The sequence below is a fragment of the Camelus ferus genome, chromosome 12 (assembly GCF_009834535.1).
Source record: "Camelus ferus isolate YT-003-E chromosome 12, BCGSAC_Cfer_1.0, whole genome shotgun sequence".
Lineage (NCBI taxonomy): Eukaryota > Metazoa > Chordata > Mammalia > Artiodactyla > Camelidae > Camelus > Camelus ferus.
In genome coordinates, this window is record NC_045707.1 from 30,884,157 (window position 1) to 30,907,822 (window position 23,666).

General features: G+C 35.0%; 1 protein-coding gene across 1 annotated transcript in view; it reads left to right on the top strand.

Annotated features, from left to right (window-relative positions):
• Positions 1 to 23,666, top strand: part of KIF21A (kinesin family member 21A) — a 139,360-nt gene that overhangs the window by 110,043 nt on the left and 5,651 nt on the right. Inside the window, 13 exon segments of the mRNA XM_032493308.1 lie at positions 1,410 to 1,470; positions 1,835 to 1,889; positions 4,202 to 4,413; positions 6,747 to 6,854; positions 8,294 to 8,422; positions 10,547 to 10,585; positions 11,241 to 11,252; positions 14,571 to 14,707; positions 16,459 to 16,639; positions 18,152 to 18,316; positions 20,265 to 20,382; positions 21,799 to 21,969; positions 23,235 to 23,434. Of these exon segments, the coding sequence (XP_032349199.1) occupies positions 1,410 to 1,470; positions 1,835 to 1,889; positions 4,202 to 4,413; positions 6,747 to 6,854; positions 8,294 to 8,422; positions 10,547 to 10,585; positions 11,241 to 11,252; positions 14,571 to 14,707; positions 16,459 to 16,639; positions 18,152 to 18,316; positions 20,265 to 20,382; positions 21,799 to 21,969; positions 23,235 to 23,434 (1,588 nt within the window).

Consider the following 23,666-nt stretch of genomic DNA (forward strand, 5'->3'; position numbering starts at 1 on the left):
TGTTTAACATACTAACCGGTTTCATCACTCCCTGCAAGAAAATTACTGGTCAGTCTTGGTCTGCTTTTATACATGGGAAAATAAGGGCTGTGTTTGTCATCTTGACATTTTCTATGTTGTTGACTGATTCTGTCACCTTAGCACTCAATTTCCTGTCTGTGAAGCACGTCCAAAGCTTTCAGGTGTGGGCTTTGAGGTACATATGGCCTTCAAGACCATGTTTCTCATTTCAGACAGTAAACTCCCTCTGTGTGGGTCCTAGAAGGGCTCCATTTTAGAGAGCGCTCTCAGGTATTACTGACTTTCCATCCAAGTGTCTGCTGAACAGTGAAGAAGAAAGGAATTAGTTGACTCATGAGCACAATCCAGAAGTTGAAGGGAGATGAATCCTATATATTTTTCATTAACACATAAATTACTGATAATATTATCTTTGGTTTAGTTGACTCATGAGCACAATCCAGAAGTTGAATGGAGATGAATCCTATATATTTTTCATTAACACATAAATTACTGATAATATTATCTTTGGTTTTGTGAAATGACTTTATAATAAAATGTGTAAGTTTTGAACACTTGTACCTGTGTTGGGGGCTCTTTGACACTTTAAATAGTTCACTTTCAGTGGCTGTTCTATTTACTGACTTCCTACTAGTTTCGTATGTTTGCTTTTCCCTCTCTTTTTTATTAGTGTGCTGCTGTTGTTCTGAAATAGCAGTGGTTTGTTTGTATTTATTTACAAAACTGTTGCATGCAAACCTATGGTTTTTGTCTTTTATGTACGTGTGAGTGAGCCGCATGCTGTTGTGTGACTTCTGAATATCTTCATACACACACGTACTCTCTCTCTCTACTTGAAAACAAAAATAAAGATAAGGGAAAATATTTAAGTGAATTGGAATACTGATAAAGTATGCATACCAAGTATGTTTACACTTACGTAGTTTTAAAAGTTGACTCAGTACATTAGAGGGAGCTCAAGTAGCATTTACTTTAATCTTTTACTCTGTGTTCCTCTGGTTTTTCAAATGTGGGATGAATGGATGACATGGGATAAATACATACTCTGAAAAAATATATATACAATTATACATACTCTGATAAATACGTGATCTCATTATATCTCAAATACAGGATACCATGAACACTGTTTTCTATGTTTTATCATTCAAACTCATGGCTTTTCTATTTTGAATGTATTTGTTGTTGTTTTTTTTTCTCATCATAGGACATACAATCAAAGGAGTTTCTTAGAAATGTTTTTTTGCATTTCTGTTTTGATTTCTATATTCCAAAACCAAAGTGCTCATATTGAGATCTTAGGCTGATGTTTATTATAGCATAGGAATTACAGTCATCATTCAAATTGTGACATGTGGGTAATACACACGTTTTGGACTTTTTTATAGAAAATGTAGAGGACAGCACTGATGACGATGTTCCTTTACACAGCCCAGGATCAGAAGGCGGGTAAGAGAGTCTTCAGAAACTTAGTAGATTTGACTCATGTCTGTAATATTTTAATACTTTTATCTTGTTGCATCAGTTACCATAAGACAAAGAATTTTGGAGTTTATGACTAAGTGAAGAGCACTAGAAACAATCATATGGAAACCAAACTGTGTAATGCTTAAACTTCAAAAACATTAAAAATAATCGGATACGTAAGGAAGGAAAATGAATTCTTTTAATTCGGTTGTTTTGATTTTGGGTATCGTCATTCTGTGTTTTCCATAAGCATGTAAATTTTTTTCCTGTGTTTATGCTGAGAGAGGACATACAGTTTTCTATAAGAAGTTCCCTTTTAATCTTGTGGTTAATTATTTCCACATAGCTCACTGTCTTCAGACCTTATGAAGCTTTGTGGTGAAGTGAAGCCTAAAAGCAAGGTAAGGAGAATTGAAAACACCAGGTAGACGTTTTTACTACTGTTCTCTATTATTCCTATTAGAACAGAGGGCTCAGGGTTGACGCTTCATAGGTTAGCAGGTAGGCATGCTTTCACCAAAGGTTTCATGTGTGAGAAAGTTAGTGCTTGATTATAGTCCCCTTTTAAAAACAATTTATATTGAACAGTTTCTCCTTTATGGAACTTGTGATTTACTGTATTCTTGCACTTTTTCCATTAGATAAGATATGATTATGGAAAGCAGTCCTTAAAAATAATTTAGACGGACAGGAGATTTTTGAAATTTTAACATTCTAATATTTTTGTGTGTGTGTGTGTGTGTGTGTGTGGATGAATTTCTAATATGTTCCTAAGTGTTCCTTATTTATTTTAATTGTATCCAAAGGTGGTTTGAATAAGCCAACTCTTAATCATTATTTTGTTTTAAAAACTGAGGCTATAATGGATATTTGTGAAGTATAAAAAAATATGAGAAATACATACTGTTAAATGTGTAAGACACACACGATATATTTCAGATTGAGTGTTGGTAGCATTTGCTACTAGATGAATTATAGCCATTTTAAGATGTTGAAAACAAAGGAGTTTTGCAGTGCTTAGTAAATATTTGTTGAATGCATGGGTGGGATCAGGACCTGAAAGAACTGTCCTGTGCTAATGGGCAGGATGGATTTGAGGCCCACAGTGGCTGGCCACGTAATGCAAGTGAGTAACCGGGCTGGATGTAAGCTAATTAGTAGGGGTGGGTCTGATTACCTGCAGAGGACATGCCCTGCCTAAAACACCACTCCGCTATTGCTTATTTTTGCCGTGATGGAGTATGGGCCTAAGGCTGCCAGATTCTCAGTTTTTTCGAGAGAAGTCTCAAATGTGGATTTTAATGGAGAGTTTCTTTATCTTTAAAATACTGGGCTTGCCAGTCAAAGCACATCGACAGGCTTTATGTGCAGTCCTGGAGCTACCGGCTTGGTAACATGTGGTTTGCATTTTATTATTCTAAGTGACTAAGCAGAAGTTACCCAGACTCAGAGAAAACATTCTAGTGTAGTTTGGATCCAGTCTTAAGTGGAGGAGAGAATCTCTTAAGGTGACTTTGTGTTTCAGGCTGCTGTGAAAGCCTCGTCATTCATGTCCTCGTAGGATGCCAGGGAGAGATGTGAAGGGGTGGCAAAAGGCCATCTCCTGGAGAAAACCACTGTGGTTAGGAATCCCCAAGAAAGTGATTCCATTGGCAGTAGAGAGAATTGACAGGATAAAAAGCTGGCCTAAAGGGCTTTTTCTTTCCAAAAGTTTTCTTGTGCTCTCTGCCACTCCTTTTGAACTGCAAAGATGCCTAAAAGGATCTCAAATCATTCATTTTTCACTTATTGAACAAACGAAGTTGGCTGTATATGTTCAACAGATATGTACCAGCACTGTGTTAAATGCAGGGGATGTAAAGTTGAATACAATAGGATGTCTGCACTCTAAAGGTTTATAATCTGGTAAACACCGTGATTGTTAATACGTTAGTGATAACAACCAACTCTAAGCATTAACAAGGTAGTCCCTTGGTTTTTTAGGAGTATGGAAGGGAATGCTTACGGTGAATTTAGATTCTAGGGAAAATTAACCTTCACCTGCCTCACCATGCTGCCAAAAGCTAGGATGGGCTGGTGTTGGATATCCAGCAGGCAGATTAAACATCCAGTTAAGACATCAGGGGGCAGTGTCATAAAAATGGAAATACAAATATAAAAATTGATATTAAAATAAAATTTATATTAAATAAATCATCTAAGCTTGGGAAAAATCAAAACTTAGTTGAAAGTCCCTGCAATTATCTTTTGGTTTAATTTCTTTCTTTCTTTCTTTTTTTAATGAGACATTGAGGGAGCTGGCCACTAGTGTCAGGACGGCATAGTTATGTTGGAGGCAAATTGCCTGGTTTTGAATCTGGCTTTGCCACTTACTAGCTGTGTGACTTTGGACTTTTAGCTTCTGTGTGCCTCAGTTTCCTCATTTGTAAATTGGGATAACGATAGTATATGCTAATATAATAAAGTGTTTAGAACAATTTCTGGCATCCAATGAGTATAATACAAATGTTGGCTATTATTATGGCCCCTAAAAGTCTTATCTGGCTGTAGCTCTGGCTTGTCACTATCTTACATGCTATGTTTGACACACTTGCTAGGAAAAGACACGCTAAATGTTTTTACCTATTTCAAACTAATATCAAATCTCTATTCCCTAATCATCTTCTCTGCGAACGTTTGCACCTGATTGCTTTTCCTTCCATTCTCTGACTAGGCTCGAAGGAGAACCACCACTCAAATGGAATTGCTGTATGCAGATAGCAGTGAACTAGCTTCAGACACTAGTGCAGGAGATGCCTCCTTGCCTGGCCCTCTTACACCTGTTGCAGAAGGGCAAGAGATTGGAATGCATACTGAGACCAGTACTTCTGCTAGGGAAAAAGAGCTCCCTCCCCCATCTGGCTTCCCTTCTAAGATAGGCAGCATGTAAGTCTGGCCCAGCTACACTAACTTCCTTTCTTTTGGCTTTTCTTTCTTTCTTTTTTTTTTTGAAATATGCATGTTGCTAATTTCTATTTTTTTTAAATTATGTAAATAAGATCTCTAGTTTTCAAAGTAATTTCTGCTAGGTGTCTTGTCCCCTAATTTTTTGAACATTCAAAATAATTTAAATGAGATGTTCTTTGTTGAAATTGCTTTGTCCTATTTCTAACTTTTAGGTTCTTTCATAAAGATTATCATTTTTATAAAGGCTGAGATGTGAATTACAGGCAACATTTATTTAAAAACAAATTTAGGTTATAAAATCATTATATCAAACAGAACCTTAAAGACTCTTTAGTTTACTCCAAATTATGGTATATCCTCGTTCTAAGAGCCTGGTCAGGTTAGTAGACTTTTGCTGACACTTTTAAAGAAAAATACAGATATCAGATATATATACCTAATACATTTTGAACTTTCCTAATTCTTTGCCTTGAAGACATTGCACATCTGGGATGAGTGTATACACAAAGTATTGTTATTATATTATTAAAGAGTTGAAGGAGGGAACATTTCCCATCTAAGATAATCTTAATAAGAAACATTCTATTCAAAACAGATTTAACTTAGAAATTGTTCATTATTATCTTGAGAAGAAAGATTTTCCTACACAGGCCAGTGTGTATATACGTGTGTGTGCTTTGTTGTATTAAAACTACATCCGTCATTCAGTAGTAAAGATTTTTAATGACTTTTATCAAACTAACCCTCACATCTGATCTAGCAAATAATTTATTGGATGAACACATGACTGCATTGAGAAACAGTGCCAAAAAAAGGGACACACACTAGATGACTCTGCAAATAGTAAACTATAACAAACTCCCCGCCCCTAACCTAAGTATCTGTTTCCCATAACTTTCTTCATCTTATGAAGGTATTTTCATTGTCTTCCATTCAGTAAGCCCATCTGCTACGTTTAGTTCCAAAATTAATTTTGATGATGACAGAACTTTCTTGCTTGTGCTTGAGGTGGCCTATGTGATTAACTATTGAATTTGCTGATAAAGATTGCTAACCAGTATAGCTTATGGCTTCAGTGCTTTTTTGATAAGATAACAGTAGAAGAAATGCTTTTGGTGAAGGTAGTGATGTAGAACTGAGAACAGACTTTAGGAACTCCCATGTGTTCAGCATTTAGTCTGTCAGATGAATAGAAACTTTTGGAACTTCAAGACTAAATCTATGACCTGGAATCCAGAATTCAGGTAATACCTTCTTTTTGCCTTTTTCTTTTTAAAAGTGTTACCATTCATGACAGGTTGTAGAAAATATCTTTCAGATACTGTCTCTTCTCATAAGTTATTTTCAAGTTTTCATCAATTAAGATGCTTGTGTAATTCTGTACAAATTTAAGAGCTGGTCATGTGCTGGTGCAATAACTCTTATAACCCATTACTTCATGACTTTTATTGCATAAAATAAAATAATTTACCTAGGTAGGCCTTATGATTTAAATGATGCAGACCTTCTAAAATGTGATTTCCTCTGATTAGAAAAATCAGGCACATGAAGTTTAATTACATTTAGTTTTCACTTTCAAGTAGGAATCATTGTAAGCCCATTCTGAGGATCCTGCATTCTAATTCTTTAGTGTTTCTTGCCTTATTCGTATAACTAGCCAACGATAGCAAAATTTCATTTTTTTCAATTAAAATTCATTACCACTATACACAAAAATCGTAGTCTGAAGTTGTTAATTACATAGCCATTATTCAACATTTGAAATTTATAATAAAACAAGAATATTTTTATTACCAAAATTTATATAGCTAACGAATTATATAGCTAACGAATACTTAAATACTAGTTAAGTAAAACATTTTTTGTGATTACCTGTAGTATTCTTTTGTAACTCTGTAAATAATAATTAATTAAATTTCATTGTTTCTCATATTCAGATATTCTAGTATCTTTGTTCTTGCAAGATTGTAAAGACAATTTTTCTTCAACTAAAGCAATTTTAATCAAACTTATACACGTTTAAAATTTAAAAATTCGTTTCAGCAATTTGGCAGTATAGCACTGATGTTTATGTTCAAAGATAATAGGCTTATATATTTTTGGTAAGATTGCCAATTTAAAAATTAAATGTACAGTTGTCAAGCTCCCATTAATTAAAAATAACTCGTGTAATATTTTCCTTTCCTTGTTCTATCTTTTATTCCCAAGTAACCTTTTTCAAGTTCTAGTTAATCTATTAAAAATTTAGGTTGAACTGCCAAAGTGATACGTATGTATTTAAAATTAGATGATTACAGAATCTTCTCTCTCAGTTCCAGACAGTCATCTCTGTCAGAAAAAAAACTACCAGAGCCTTCCCCCGTAGCGAGGAGAAAGGCATATGAGAAAGCAGAAAAACCAAAGACCAAGGAGCAAAAGCAGTAAGTTGCTAATGCTTTTTTATCTGTTAGATTGTATAAAATATCAGCGGCACTGACATGCTGAAGGACAACAGTGGAATCATTTTCCATATTTAGGCTGACTCTGGGATTGTGACTGATTTGACTTAAGACAATCAAATCAGCTGTTGGCTTACGGTCTTCTAATTTTCTTGGCCACACACGTAACCTGTAAATAAAATCCAGTAACTGTTCCCGATCATGTACCCTGATTTATTTTTCAATTATTTGTGTATATCATTGTAGGGTTAATATACCTTTGAGGAGAGGTTTATTAAAACTATAATTCAAATAGTCTTCTAGAAAAATTTGAAATTAATTTTGACTGATACCTGATAAAACAGACATTGATTTCACCTCTTTAAAGTGGTTGAAAAAAAATCTAATGTTAGAAGATGTGTGAGTTGTGCTATTTTCTTGCTGTTCTTTCACATTTAAATTGGTATTATCCTTAATTTTTTTGTTGTTGAAATCTTTTAAAAGCTATGTGTATGTTTTGTGAGGGTTAGTTTGCCTAATAGTACATAATATGGTCCACTTACCTGGGCATTTGTAAACTGCAACACCACAACACGCAGAAAGTTATGGATGGGTTAGAGCCACTGCACCTTTTCTCCCCTGCGGCACACTCACATTTCCCTCAGGTCACCTAACAAGCTGCACATGGCAGGTCGGTCTCTGACATGGTCTTGAGTGAGAGTATCAATGGCAGTCTCTATTCAAACATTGGCAAAGCCAGTTTCTTCAACATAAAATAAATATAAAAAGAAGTTTTTGGGTGTTTTCTGTACCCAAGTGGACTGGTCTTATACCATCCCCCAACCCTGTACCATCACGCACACTCTCTACTTTGACCACTGGTTTTAGCTGACTTGAATGTCATGGAAATTCTTCTAATCAGCCTTGCTTCCTGTATTTAAAGATGTAATTTACCTGTTTCTACTGAATAAAGTATCTCAAGAATAATTAGGAGGTAGAGGATGGAGCAAATAAGTAATTTTAAAATAAATGAATTAATCAGTTGAATAAGCAAATCCCTCTTAATCTCTCAGGGTCTGTTTCCTCATCTGTAAAGGGAGCATCTTGGTCTCAACTGTAAAGCTGTGTAATTTTAAATTTGCCTTGCTTTATTCATACTGAGTTTAGATTTCAGCAGACAGGACTTTTTCTTTAGTGCCATCTCGTGGCCAGTGTAACACAGTCCAGTGGGAAAAAATTCTAATTAAATTGTTCAAAGTGCATTTTATCTTATGAAAAAGGAAGAAAGGAAGGAAGGAAGGAAGGAAGGAAGGAAGGAAGGAAGGAAGGAAGGAAGGAATTCTCTAATGAAAAGCTTTTGTTTTCAAAGCATGTTTCTTATAACATTTCTAACAAATTAAAGCCAATTAAAGCCGCCTATTTAACTTTTCTTTTCCTTGTAGCTCAGATTCTGGAGCCTCAGAGGCTAGCCTTTCACCTCCGTCTTCCCCACCGAGCCGGCCCCGTAATGAGCTGAATGTTTTTAATCGTCTCACTGTTTCTCAGGGACACACATCAGTTCAGCAGGATAAGTAAGTCATTATGTAAAAGAGTCCCAGCTATGGATTATAATATTCCTTAGCCTTTCAGTACAATCTGTAGAAAACATTTAACTTTCTCTCTGCGTGGGAGATGGAGTCTGACTTGTGAACTCTTGCCATTATTTTATGTGTTTTTCCAATGGGAAATGAACCACATACACAAAATTAGACAAATTTATTTTCCTGCTGAACATTATTCCCTGCTGTAGATTTGCATCGCTCTACTTCAGCACTTGCCTTGCCTTTTCCTTTTGCAAGTAAATTAGAATTGAAATAATCTTTGAGATCACTTGAAGTTCAAATTTCTTGGGATTCTCCATCTTCACTGAGCCCATAAAAGCCTCTAATCTAGATAGCCTGCATTGAAAAGACGCAAACTATTGTACCTTTGGTGGATATGACAGCTTACAAAGACCATACCACATGTGTGTAACATGTTGTTACCATTTGGTTGTTGTACAAATCCACCACAAAACTTGAGTCATTGTGTTCTTGAAAAAAAAAGAGTACCTTTATGGGTGGAGGGGGTAGAACTCAGGGTGGGCTGTTGGGGAAGAAAAGTAGGAGGGGTAAGGAAAATACAAAATTTTCATCAAATTTGAAGTGAAAAAATATTCGCACATTGAGCCAGAATCTCTCTTGCAAGAATTTCATACTAACGGTGTTGCTGTAAAGTATTTAATAACTCTGACTTTGTCTGCTTTGATTTTAAATTATAACATTGTGGATGTATGTACCTGATATCCAGTCTGCCACACCAATTTGTTTTCTATGCTATGATCTTCCTATATATATCAACGATTTTGAACTTTACAGAATACTGTTTAAGATCTGTCTGGCGTGTTTAGATCATGCTAAATGGCTCTGTAGACTTAGAGAGATACAACAGTATTTTGAAATAATCTTTAATCTACTTAATTTATGGGTAAAATTCTTGATTAGATTTTAATATAGTTTAATCAGTAGATGATATGTCCTTTAAAATGATCTAGTTAGGTGATTTAAAAAAAATTAAAGCAAATATCAAGACTCTTGAACATTGTTAAATCATACCTTTCATTTAATTGAGAAGAGTGGAACATTAGGAATGTCTTTAGGGAGTCCATTTTCACTAGTGATGTGAAGAATTACTAAATTTTGTCTACCTTGTATTTGCAGTCATAAAATTTTCCGTCAGTCTTTTGATAATCTTGACAGTCGAATCATAGTTCCATGTTTTTTTTACTGAAATAGTTTACAAGCTACCAATCATTTGACTCCATTGCCGTCTCTATAAATTAAAACTTAGAATAACTGACTACCCCAAACACTCACCTACCTTTTGAATCACTTCCTTTGGGCTCCTTTTTGAGACTAGCATATTTCACCTGCTAGAAGTGAGGCCCCACACAGTGTTTCTGATGACATGACATGCCAGCACTCACTCTGTTCTCATCCTTCCCAAGCCTACTGTATGATACTACACGCTAAATATTTAGTATCAGAATAACCGGACTTATTGTCAGTCCTGGAGCTTTCAGGGTCAGGCTGACAGGAACGGCTCACCGATTTCTAAAATCCCACCAGAACCTCCCGCTGTTACTGAGGGACTGGCTAGGCAGAAGACCTGCATGTTTTTGAGATGAGTTAAATCAAGTTATTAAATTTTGAGTCATTCGCTCCCCACACAAACATATAATATATTTGTGTAACTTTCACATGAGACTCTACAGTAATTCTCAAGAGGAATGAAATTCATTCATGGCTATTGAAATGGGGGAAATTTTCTAGTACTCATCAAATTAAATAGTGTCTTGAAGTGATGGATTTCATTTACCTGATGTTGTACCTCTTCAGGGCCTACGTTTTAGAAAGTGAGGATAGATAGGTTCCATGGATCAGTAATAGAAAGTTTTCCCCCCTAAATCTTGGTAGAAAACATAAGAACAAAATATTTTACCTCATTGAGGAGTATGTTGAATTTGCTGATATCCAGTGCAAACAGGAAAGCAGGGCCCGTTAAAGGAAATGTGTGCTGTGTTTCTATTATTCATACTATTGAATCAGTTCAGCCTCAGTGTCTACCTGTTAACATCTGCATTCCTTTTCCTCATAATTCTGACTCTTTCACTGTAGGTCTGATGAGAGTGACTCTTCTCTGTCGGAGGTACACAGGTACTTTCTATCTTTCCTACTTTCTGGCCTTTCATTGATGACCTAAAATGCCTTCCTAGAAACTTTAAGCAAGTCTCATTTTTGTTGCATTCATAACTGGTAAATGTCAATGCACTAATATTTTTAACCATTAATTTTAATATATATAAAAAATATATTTTTGTGACCTTAACTCTCAGACAAGGTAGTGGCAGGCTTTTTTGTATAATGGCATAAAAACTTGTGCTATTTGTCTTCTGTCTGTAATCTAAAAAATTTTCTTTAAAAGAAGTTAAGTTCAATGAAAATTAATTTCCTCAATGAATATTGCCCCCTCAAAGTGTGGGAGGTGAAGAAGATTTTTATATTGGTGTATCGATTTTAAATGAGAAGTTTATGGCAGGCTTTGTGATGAAAAAAGGTACACTAGGGGAAAAAGGATACTATGGTACCTAAAATATAGAAAGAAAAAGAGTTTTTAAAAAATAATAAATTTTTTAACTAGTAAATACTATTTTAGAAATAACAATGTTGCCTTTTTTTTCATGTTATGGAATTTTTTGGACTCTTAATTTCTTTTTCTTTCTATCATTTCCTCTTTCCACTAATCATTTTGTCTCCTTTCTCTTTGCACTTTCTCCCCATGTTTTATGGCCATTTTCCTGATCACCAGTAGATCCTCCAGAAGGTAGGCAGGGGAAGGGAGAGGAAATTAATCTTATTCACAGCATTCCAAGGCTTTACTGGTTTTGCATGGAACAAAAATAAGCATTTTTTTTTCCTTCAGATCAGATCTGTTGTATAAGTTTGCAATATTTAACCTTAACTTAAACTATTTTAAACTTGATTTATATATTTCAGAATGTGAATAGATTAATTTTAATAGAAAAGAAATACCATAGATGTATATTTCCAATTTCTGTATTTTTTTCTATTATCTTTGGTGTAAGGTAATCTTTATAAAATATTAACCCTAATATTCTGAATATATGAGTATTTTTCAGTATCTAATGAATAAAATGCTCTATTTAGTGTTGAAATTCTTTTTCTTCAAAGGTCTCAAAAAATAAAACATGTAAGAATGAAAAAGAGACATCCTGGTCTCTAAGGCTGTGCTGTACATGTCACTGGAGGCAAATATTTACTTTTATAATATTACAACCTTTGGCATGACAGAATTGTGTTGGACATTATGTCATGAAGGAAACACTTAATAGATTCTTAGGAAAAAGAAAGTAATCTGAATGAAGGAAAGTTTTTGGAGACATAGTATTATATAACTGAGGGTACCGTTTAGTTTTTTTTTTTCCCTTACGATGATTTGTGTCATTAAATGCAGATCATGCAACTCTTAAGCTGTTAACATGGATTTTTTTTTTCTTTATAATCAGCTTCTTGGAATATACATACATACATACATATATATTCTGTTTTCAAAGTAAGTAGCAATTGCCTGTGTATTAGATTATAACTTTTCAACATTTGAAGCAATAGTTATAATTTGATGGCTTCAGTTCATAGCTTTTAAACCCCACATCAGTTAGGATTTCAAAATGGCAGATTCAGACTTTTGAGGAGGTTTTGCTCCCATTTCAGTTCTGGTTAAATTCTTAGATTACCAACAAGTTACTGAGTATTAATTTCAAAAATCTCAAATTGATGCATGTATGTAAATACTACTTTGGATTTTGTAATTACATATCCATATGATAACAGTTCCTGGTATTGTTTCTAGTAATGAGGAACTCCCTTTGTTTTTTGAAATCATTATAACTAAACCTTAAAAATAAAGGATTTTTAAAAATCCTGAGCCTAAATTTACCTCCTTTAAAATTCTATTCATTGGTCTTTCATCAGCCCTCTTGAGCTACAATATTAATCCAGCACATCTTTTTGTGGGTATGTGACAGATCTTTTACAAAGATTTATTCAGCCATTTAACTGTGCTTTTGTATGCTCTCTCGAATGAAGGTTCTCTTATCATCTCAATAGTTTTAGAGTTATCTGTTCCTAATATGATATAGTCTAGGATCCTTCTTTCTGCTTCCACAGAAATCTCCCATTTTTCAGAGTTCTTCTTAGAATGTGGCATCCAGAGTTCAACCTCACTCCAGATGGATGTGGCCTCAGCAGAATATAGTAACTCTCTTGCTTTCTTCTGAAATATTTACTTCTATTGCTCAAGTCATTGAAAACGTTGGTAGAGGAATCAAAAATTGTTAATCCACTGATCTCATATCAATAAACAGATTTCTTTAGCTTGTAAAATCGAGTTAAGCCCCTTCCCTAATAGGAGCATTCTCTTCTATCTTCAACTTAAATTTCATGTTTAAATTTTTTCCAGTGAATATTTTAGTGTTAAGTATATACTTAATGAATTTTGTTTGTAATTTTTCTAGGCAGTACATCTCTTTAATGTATCAATTTAATCAACATGCCATATCTATCTTTGTTTCTGAGGAAAGATTGACTGGATATTGAAGACCTCTTTCCAGACTGACAGGAACATTGACTCTTTAGGTGTGATTCTTCAGCCACTGATGGAACTACCTTACTTACTACAATAGTTTTTTACTTACTCACCTCGTCTTCAAGGATGTCATTTGAAAAGCTTTTTGTATGGACCTTTTTGGAGTCAACATATACTATGAATATGACATTCCTCTAATATGCTCCCTATTAATTCTACAAAGAACTTCTCCCATGAGATTAGTGAATTCATGTTACCTCTTACAGATGAGCATTTTAGTGTTTATAATTATTTAATGTTTTCTTCTGTGAGACTCAACAAGATTTACCCATCTGTAATCTCTGAAATCCACTATTTTTCTTCTTTCTAGAAAATCGGGTCTATGTGTTTTATCTCCTTTATTGATCCTCTTACTGTACCAACAATGACTTTGCCTCCACAATGGTGTATACCTTCAAAACACTGTGATATAATGATTCAAAAACAGAAATACTTGAATTCATTGAATGAGTCTTCATTATCAGTTCTGACTTACCTTGGGCTTACATTTCTTCTTAATTATTTCTGCCCCTTGCATCGTGAAGGTTGTTCTCATTCATCAAGAAGATGGAAACAGACAGCTTTGTTTTATCCCTGTATCTGCCATAATATGATGCCATCTGTCTTAGATAATGGTCATATTTCAGCATAATTTTTCTTCCTGCTCTGAGCAAAGTTACATTCAACTTATATATTTATCATGTCTTAATTCACACTCACCGTTAGTCTTCCTCAGACAGCTATTTCAATTCAGATCATATCTTAAATTCCTTTAGGATAGGGGCAGTGTTTTGATAAACTTTATATTTCCATAGTTCATAGTCCAATGGCATAAAGCAGAAACTTCAGAAATACTAAATTTGTGAGAAAGCTCCCTAAAGAGCCTCACTGTTCTTTTAAAACTTTACTCTTTAAAAAAATTTTTTCTTTGAGACTGTTGAGAGTTTTTAAAGTTTTTGCTATTTTTGAGCCATTCTCCCTTTAGAATTTCTGTCTATGCAAATATTCTTATATTTCTTCAAATTGGTTTAAAATTTGCTTTCTTTGTATTTTAGGTGGTATGTGTTATACTTTCTCCAGAATGTCTTTTTTGACATAGAATTATACGTCAGCCTGACAGGAAGTCACACCTTCCAGTTAACCATCATTTATACTTTCTTACCTGTCAGAATTCACTTTACTTGAACAGCTCCCAATATTACTTCATTAAATTTCCAAGAGGTGAAATTATTAATAAAAAAAATCCAGATGCAGCATTGGCGTTGCTTTTTGCAGAATGCACCTGCTAGCTGATACCTGATTAGTTGGTGCACACCATCCCTGCTTTTACTATTTCACACTGTGTCCCTTTGCTTAAAAAAAGAGACAAGGGAGCAATCTGGATTTTATTACTACTGACTACTTGGAAAGACTTCTTAAAGTCAGAGAAAAAAAATAAAAAGTAGTTTTATGATATAGCTACTGAAGTAAAGCTTTGTTTTCTCCCCCCCACCTCAGGGGCATAATCAACCCATTTCCCGCTTCAAAAGGAATCAGAACGTCCCCCCTTCAGTGTGTGCACAGAGCTGAAGGGCACACAAAAGCTGTGCTCTGTGTGGATGCTACTGATGATCTTCTCTTCACTGGATCAAAAGGTGCTAGTTGTTGTGTCATGTGGATATTTAACAGATCTTTTAAAAAATGATTATGTTGAACGGGTGTTGAAAAAAATGTCAAACTGCTTAAGACTCATAAGAATCTGAGAGATAATCTAGTTCAGTTCCTGAATTACATAAAATATAAAATCATTGCATGGTTGGTAAGAAAGTAAAACTTCTGTTGATGTTATGTGGGTAGAATGGCGAGGGGATACATCTCTCCTCGGTAGTTGAGCATCTAATGTATGCAAAGCCCTGAGCTTAGCAATGCAGGCTGCGCAAAAATCTATGTAAGGCTATTGCAACGTGCAGTGTGATAAAGAGAATAAGATGGGTAGCGGCCACCATCTCTTGAGCAGTTACTGTATGTCAGGGACTGTACTGGCCAGTATGCAAATTATATCTCACTTAATTCTCACAACAACCTGAATGACGTACATATTGCATCCTCATCTTACAGATGGAGAAACTGAAGATTCAAGAAATTAAATAATTTCCCTAGATAAACTTAGCTAGAAAGTGGAAGAGCCAGGATTGGAAACCTAGGTCTACTTGTCTCCAAACCTGCACTCTTAGCCCCTTTGGTATAATGGCAGACAACTGAAAAATAAGCTATAAATGATTTGAAAATTTATAGACTAAGAGTTTTGGGGTTTCAGAAAAGGGAGAGATTATGCCAAGTTGTAAAAAATAAGGAAGGCTTTGATAAGGAGGTGTTTAGGATGAGCCTTACAAGATTGTTGATATTGACAGATAAAGACTGGCAACCAAGGTCAGAGAAGAGCATAAGCAGAGACGTGCTGGTAGAAGTGGATTTGGTGGGGGGAGGTGTATAGCTCAAGTGGTAGGGCACATGCTCATCATACACGAAGTCCTGGGTTCAATCCCCAGTACCTCTTCCAAGAGGAAATAAATGAATAAAACTAATCCTTAAAAAAAAATGAATTTGGAAACTAAATCCAATTGAGTTGAAAAGTGGAATATATATGACAATGGGCAACGAGACTCGGAGGATGAGAAGGAAGGATGTATAGGAATTTGGGGAGCTAGTTAAAGGTTTTTAGCATTTAGGGATGTTCCAAGAATCAGTTTAATCAGCAAACATTTTTGCTCATTGTCTATGAGGGAAATATAAGAGTCTAGCTAGAACTTAATGCATTGTGAATAATGGCAAACAGTTCCCCCATTAAAAAATATTTGCTCTGTAAAAATATAATTTTCTCATGATTCAAGTTAAATTGATTCCTCCAGGATAACTACATATTCAGCATATTAGAAAAACAAAATAGAATAGTTCTGTGATTATGTTTTTGAGTCGAAGGTAAAATCCATCAATCGGTGACTCCTGGAAAAGAAACGTGTGTATTTATGAGTATGGAGTGTTGTAAGCTGCTAAGAGTGGATTTTGAAAAGGCTGATTTAGGATGGCTGTTTAAAATTCAGGGGCAATTTGGAGCAAGACTCTTTTCACATGTCTAATTCAAAATTTTGTGTAATTATTTTTTTAATACCGCATAATGTATACACAGGACATCCCTAGCTTTCATCCAATCCTTTACACGTACTTTGCCCTTGAATCTGCTGCAAAGTGCCAAGGATGGAGTTAGGATGCCTGCTTCAGGTTAATGGAATAATTACTGTTTCCTTATCTCATTTTTTTTTTTCTCATAGAAGAGAAATTGTTATTGTTAAGAGAGTCTAATTTAGTTCATATTGACAGTATCTCCTCTTTTTTTGTTTGTTTTTAGATCGTACTTGTAAAGTATGGAATCTGGTGACTGGGCAGGAAATAATGTCACTAGGGGGTCATCCCAACAATGTCGTATCTGTGAAATACTGTAATTATACCAGTTTGGTCTTCACAGTGTCAACATCTTATATTAAGGTGTGGGATATCAGAGATTCAGCAAAGTGCATTCGAACACTAACGTAAGTCACTTAAAGACAAATAGCATAAGGGGCAAAGAGTTGTTGTTCATAAATATGAGAAAAGATAGGTCTGTGAATGCATTTTTGTTTATTTATACCTGTCTACTTGCAAGAAACATTAAAGTGTTTACAGTAAGAATGCCAATAAAGTAAGGTGAAAAAAACTATTGGGAAAATAATATATAAGAGCTCAATATTAAACAGGAAGGGAGAAGTCTTACTTGATCTGTGACTAAGTACACATTTCATATTTCCTCCCTCCCAAATACCTAAGGAATTAAATTTTCATAGTATTTATTACTTATATAGTTAAATGATTTACATTATTTGCTTCAAATGAACACCACTCCTTGGAAAATGGCTGAAATCACCATTGTAGATGGTTGAGAAGTACTTGCAACATTTAATTAGCATGTATTGAATAACTGAGAGTTTGTTGTTGCTGTTTTGTTTTGTTTTTTTAGGACTTAAACACAGCCTTGGTGTTAGCCCATATTTTATAACTTTAGGTTGTGCTGGATAATTGGAGGATGAGTTTGTTTTCTGCGTTTCTTATCATATATATCTTTAAAATGTGGAGCAGATGACTCTTTGTGCCATAAGATTGATGAACTGTTTTACATAATTAAAATTAAGGTGAACTCTATTGGTTTAAATAAGAGTAGGGAGCATAGGAATGGTTAGTTTTTAGTAATTTGTAGAGTAGGGGTTACTAACATTGAATTCTATTTTGCATTTTGAGAACTACTAATTATTTATATTAGTACTACGAATACAAGTCTCTTGAGGGAAATTTTGTAGAAAAAGAACACTGTTATCTTATGTTAGAAATTTACCCATCCAGTTGACTCACTAAAATCAAATTTGAAAAGATGGATTATAACTTGATATTTTAGAATTTAGCTGAGAAAATGTTTCCAAATTTAAAAATACATTTGCTGTTTAGAATTTAGCTGCGGAAATAGAAGTAAGTTATGTTTAAGGAATAGTAAATAATCCACATATGATTGGATTAAAGTAAACAAAAACTGAAAATAATTTTAAAAGTCCTCAGAGTCTTAAAGGCAAAAGGGCAGATCTCACATATGAAAGGAATATTGGTAGGCTTGCCCCTCAGGGGACTTCTGGAAACCGCAGGAAAATGAATTACCTTTGTGGCACTGTATCATTTGTTGAGTTTTTTAATCATTGTCATCTAATCTTTTCTGAATCATATTTAAGTCATCCCTAACTCAGGACCCAGAATTCTTAGTGTTTAAGAGACTTGCAAATTAAGAGCTTTAAGCCATGTCATCTTGTTTTCTTCGCTGGTTTATTCATTTATCTGTCAGAATGTTTATTTATAAGTGCCAGCCACGTGTGTGTGAAGTGCTGTGCTAGGTACGGTGCTTACAGTGACCAAAGAACACAGATCTTGTTGCCTGCAGCCAGTTTCCTAGGAATTTAAGGAATTCTAAGCCTAATTCTTATCCAGAAATGTGACTTATCTTGCTTTGCTTCATCTGTGTTAAGGTCTTCAGGTCAAGTTACTATTGGAGATGCTTGTTCTGCAAGTACCAGCCGGACAGTTGCTATTCCTTCTGGGGAAAACCAGATCAATCAGATTGCACTGAACCCAACTGGCACCTTCCTCTATGCAGCTTCTGGAAATGCAGTCAGAATGTGGGATCTTAAAAGGTAGAACTTGAAAGGAAAATGTATTTCTTGTGTATGGCAAATATAGTTTTTCACTCATCATTAGTGCATGTGAAATCTAATTTTTATAACCCCAGAAGTTAATGTAAAATCCTAGGCTTTTCTGTTCAGTCCAACACTCCCAAATGTCTCTTCTGTCCTCATTAGCAAACTCACAGTTTTCCTTTCTTTAATCCCCATTGCTGGGAAAAATGTATGTGAAGGAAAATAGCCTTTCTTAATGTGTGTCTGCAAGTTGTTTACTAGGAAGAGACCAAGATTCTCATCCTAACTGCATCAATACCTTTGAAAGAATTATTTTTTGTAACATCAATCATGCATCTTATATCTCAAATTTTTCAGTTTATAAACTTTACAACTTTGCACATAAATCCCCATAGGATTTTGGTGAATATGAAATAATGTATATAAGAGATGAAGTATTAAGAAGATGAAGTGAGTAAAAAGAGAAAAATGATAAATTGAAGTATGAGCTTTTATCTTTCATTTCAGTGTTTATTTTAGCTCTTTAAATTTTGGCATCAAGAGAATATTAATTTATTAGTTAACAAAGATTTATTCAAGATCAATTATAGCAGACACTGTACCAACACTGTGGTAGGTACTGGGGATAAAGACTGAGCCAGACAAACGTGGGGTCCACCTTCTTAGAACTCATCTCGTACTGGAGGATAAAGGCCATTGAACAGCAATTATAGGATGCTGAGTAAAGTTTGCAATTCAGGTAATTCAGGTAGTAATCCAATCTAGAAGGAATTTGTTAGTGGTAAATAAAAGGGAAATTTATTTTAGAAATTTTGAGAATAACTAGTTATAACTTGTAATATTTTAATGCATGACTGAAAAAGTATAATAAATCTAATTATATATATAAATAAATGAGAAAGAGAAAGAAGAAACACAGTCCTGAGTACTGTTTTAAAAATAAAAAGTAGAAAAATAAAAACAGTGCTTGTTTAAGAAAATTAGGAAAGAAAGGAAGACCTGGTTTATTCTTGAAGATACAACTTGTAGTCAGAGCACCATGGAGGAAGTAACTTAGTCATAACATGAGGCAGAAAAGATCAGCTTTTGAAAAAATTTACACTTTATTTTCTGCTGAAAAGTTAGATCCTTTGAAACCTGCTTGATTTAAGCAACATGATTAAATACAGATTCATCTTAACAAAGTAACAAAAAAAGAGTCTTCAAGAAATGGTAATATTCTAGAAACCAAATATATCTCTGTATCCCAGCAGCTCGATTTGAGGCACAACTATAAAACAAAGTTTCATTGTCACCCCCTGATAATTGACATCATATGGTTTTCTACCATTCAGATATATTCCTGGTCATTTTCATATCTTTAAAATAACTGATGTAATGGACTACCTATTTCCTGGTGTACATGGGTACACAGTGCCCATACGTGTATGTGTATATGTGTATGCATGTGTATATAAGATGGGTGTACATATATGTGTGTGTGTATATGTGAAAATACATGTAATAAAATAATCTTAGTTTCTCCATATTGTTATTTTCTAGTTATACCAGTGACATGTTGTTTTAATCGAATTTCACATTGGGCCTGATAACATCAGTCAGATGTCTATAACATGTCTAGACACTTAACAGGTTAAAGTTTACCTGGACTTAGGTTGCAGTTAAAATTAACCTGTAGCCAAGCTTTTGGACTTTTGGTGCCGTTTTGTTTACTACCTGAATGACATTAGTCACTTTGGAATAACTTGTTTAGGACTCCTGACACTTCCATCATAGTTTGGCCATTTTTTGACTGTTAATTTGAGCGGAGTTGTGTAGAGGTGGTGTTAAATCAAAAAGAAAATGAATGAGCAGCTTTATCAAAGAATATAGATTATTTTGCTGAGCATGCTAAGAGATATTTTCAAACAAAATTATTTTTCTTTCTTTTTTTTTTTTCTTAAAGGTTTCAGTCCACAGGAAAGTTAACAGGACACCTAGGCCCTGTTATGTGTCTTATTGTAGATCAGATTTCCAGCGGACAAGACCTAATCATCACCGGCTCCAAGGATCACTACATCAAAGTGTGTATAACAGAGTTGTTGAATTATATTCTCCTATTAAATGATAGAGTTAAAGTATTTGGATACACATAGGACCCCTTTTCTCTTAATCAGTTTTCTTTTTTTCTCATTTCTAGCCTTTGCTTTTTCTTCCTGATCTTCCTCACTCATAGTTCCTGATTTTATTGTCTTATTATTTAAACATGTATGACCACTTTTCATAGAAGATAGGTTGGGAGGGATTTTAAAAATTTCTTGGCTCAGTCATCCAACTAATGCTTACGTCCCATCATCACCATCTTTTATACTGGACATGTTATGGTCTTCGGACTTTATGCAAGTAGCAGATAAGATGAGGAGAGACGCATAGTTTGATTCTGGAGATGTTAAGTTTGAGATGCTAATATTAGGAGGGTTTCCTCGTGAAGGCCAGTAGGCCATTTGAAAGGCAAGTCCAGGGCTCAAGATAAGTTATGATCAGATATGTGTGTTTCAGAGACAGTCAAATAGGAGCAGATGTTCAAGGAGTTAGAGTAGTTGACATGGCCAAAGGAGCAAGAAGTTGACATGACTCTCAGCCTTGGGGAATCCTATAAGAACCAACAGGAATCAAAGAGGATACGGTAATGAAGAGAGCTAGGAAGCATATAGGTACTCCTTTTTAAGGAACTTTGATCAAGAGATGAGAGATGGGTTAGTGACTTGAAAAGAGAGTGGTTAAGGGGAGAGGATTTTGTATTCTATACACTGAGCGTGTTTAAATGCTTAGCAGATGGGCTCTGTGGAGACGGGAAGTGGGAACAGAGAAGGGGTGGCAATTGATGAATCAGATCAAAAATAGTCAGATCGAAGACGTGAACCTTGGAAAGAAGTAAGGGCACTTTAGCAGCTGAAAAGAAAGGATGGATAAGAGAATGTCTGAGGATAAAAGGAAACTTTTGTAACTGGGGGGAGGGTCCAGAAAATTTATTTTTGATCATACTCGCCTTTGCAGGACATCACAAGGTCAACAGCTGAGAGAGATGAGGGCAACTGAGGGGAGTGAAAAGTTCTGAATAGCAGCTCTGGGGTATTTGCGAGGACCACCAGGACCAGAGAGTTACCTAACAGTGTTGAAATCACCATCATGTCACTTATTTGAATTGCAACTGGATTGACATACAGTATTTTTATTATTGAACACACCATTTGTGCACTCATACATGAAAAAATTAAAAGCCTAACGTGTAAGCAAAATAGGGCCTACATGTGAAAATAGGGCTCAGGTTCATTCTGAGTCATTCATAGCAGGTTTTTTTAGTCAACTTAGTAAAATATCACAACGAAACAAATGATGTCTGGTTAATATACATCTGCCTGTGTTTCTATGAATGAACACATATAGGTGCTTACTTGTAAGTTAAATAGGGTGACTGCTTTCTTTCTGCTCTTCTTTAGATGTTTGATGTAACTGAAGGCGCTCTTGGAACTGTGAGTCCCACCCACAATTTCGAGCCCCCTCATTATGATGGCATTGAAGCACTAACCATGCAAGGGGATAACCTCTTTAGTGGGTCCAGAGACAATGGAATCAAGAAATGGGATCTGGCTCAAAAAGACCTTCTACAGGTAATGCATGGGATAGATTGGGTACTTCAAAGTCACCAGTATTCTATGTAAGATCTTGAAGAGCCTCTAAGTAGAATTTCATCATTTAGGGATGATATCGATCAGGGCTTCCTCTTAAAGACTGTTTCATTGTCACCCACCAGAGTTATTAATTATGAAAAGGGACAACATTCAACATTTAATGATAACCTCTTCGATAAGAGGAGAATAGACGCTCATAAGAATTGGAAAATCTGGGATTGCCCTGTGCATTGGTTTACTAAATAAAGTCAGTCCCGGAGTAAAGCAGTTACAGTTTCTCATTTGGTTTTATTTTTGCTTTATGTATGCATATTCCAAAGAATACCAAGGTTAGCTGAAGTCAAAGCAGTGTAAACGATGCCCCCTCTACAGGAGCGTTTTCACACCTCCAAGAGTGGTGGTTCTCTCATTTCCTGTAGAATGAGAGTTGGGTTGAAGTGTTTTGTCAGTACAACCAAATATTGGTGGCTTTTCCTAATTCCCAGAGGGAGAAATTAATTAACAGATGAAATTGTTCTCAGGTTCAAGCTTTTCCTTATATGCTATCACTTTCCTGCTTTCAACCATATGGAAAAATAAACAAAAGTAGCATGAATGCTGATAGAAAAAACCTGGCAACAGATAAAGACATTGCATTTAAAAGCTTTTGTTTTATAGATATGCATTCTTGGGTGTGACTTCTATATTATGCATAGAAATATATTCATGCATAAATTATGGTCATAATGTCTGTGCTTGTAATTATTGTCTACTCATTTGAAATGTGCAGGTTAGCTCCAGCCTTCAACAGAAAGCTTTAGGCCTCTATGTTCTTGTTCAAAATTTAAGGCAATGATTTTATGAGATAATCCTTAGAGACTACATACCAGGTTATAGTTTTCAAACTTGCATGAGACACATGTTAGAGAAAGGTGAGATATTTATTCCTTTGAAGAAGAAGTGATGTTTGAAAAATTCTGTATACTTTCCAGGTCTTTTAGATTCTATGGATTTTTAATATTCTAGCCCTTTAATACTGATAACACTGATGATAACTAGGGAGGCAAATTGCAGAGCAAATTACAGATTGATTTCTTTAAATCACTAAGAGTGATTGCATAAAAAAATGATTTTTATAGTTTCCAGGCCAATTCAGTGTTCCAAATATTGAATTTTGTCAGTAAAAACTTTTGTAACTTGTTTTCATATGAAAATTCAGTTCGGAAGTCTCCTCTTACGCTGGTAGTTTTTCTTTTTTCTCTCAGCAAGTTCCGAACGCACACAAGGATTGGGTCTGTGCCCTGGGAATGGTGCCAGGCCACCCCGTTCTGCTCAGTGGCTGCAGAGGGGGCATTTTGAAACTCTGGAACATGGATAACCTTGTGCCAGTCGGAGAGATGAAAGGTCACGATAGCCCTATCAATGCCATCTGTGTTAATTCCACCCACGTCTTTACTGCAGCTGAGTAAGTTTTTCCCTGTGCGATCTTTCTCTATGTTGGTTGCTTGTGTTCAGATTTAATAAATGCTCTAAGTTGTCAATATCTGGAAATGTAGAACATATGAAATCCTTCTTTTATTACAGTTATTCTAATGGCTGTTCATGCTGTGTTATTTATGTTTTCTGAGGTACACTGGGCACTGAGTTTGGGCTCCCCAGGTTACATGATGATAGTGTTACTCCTGTGTCAGCTCTCT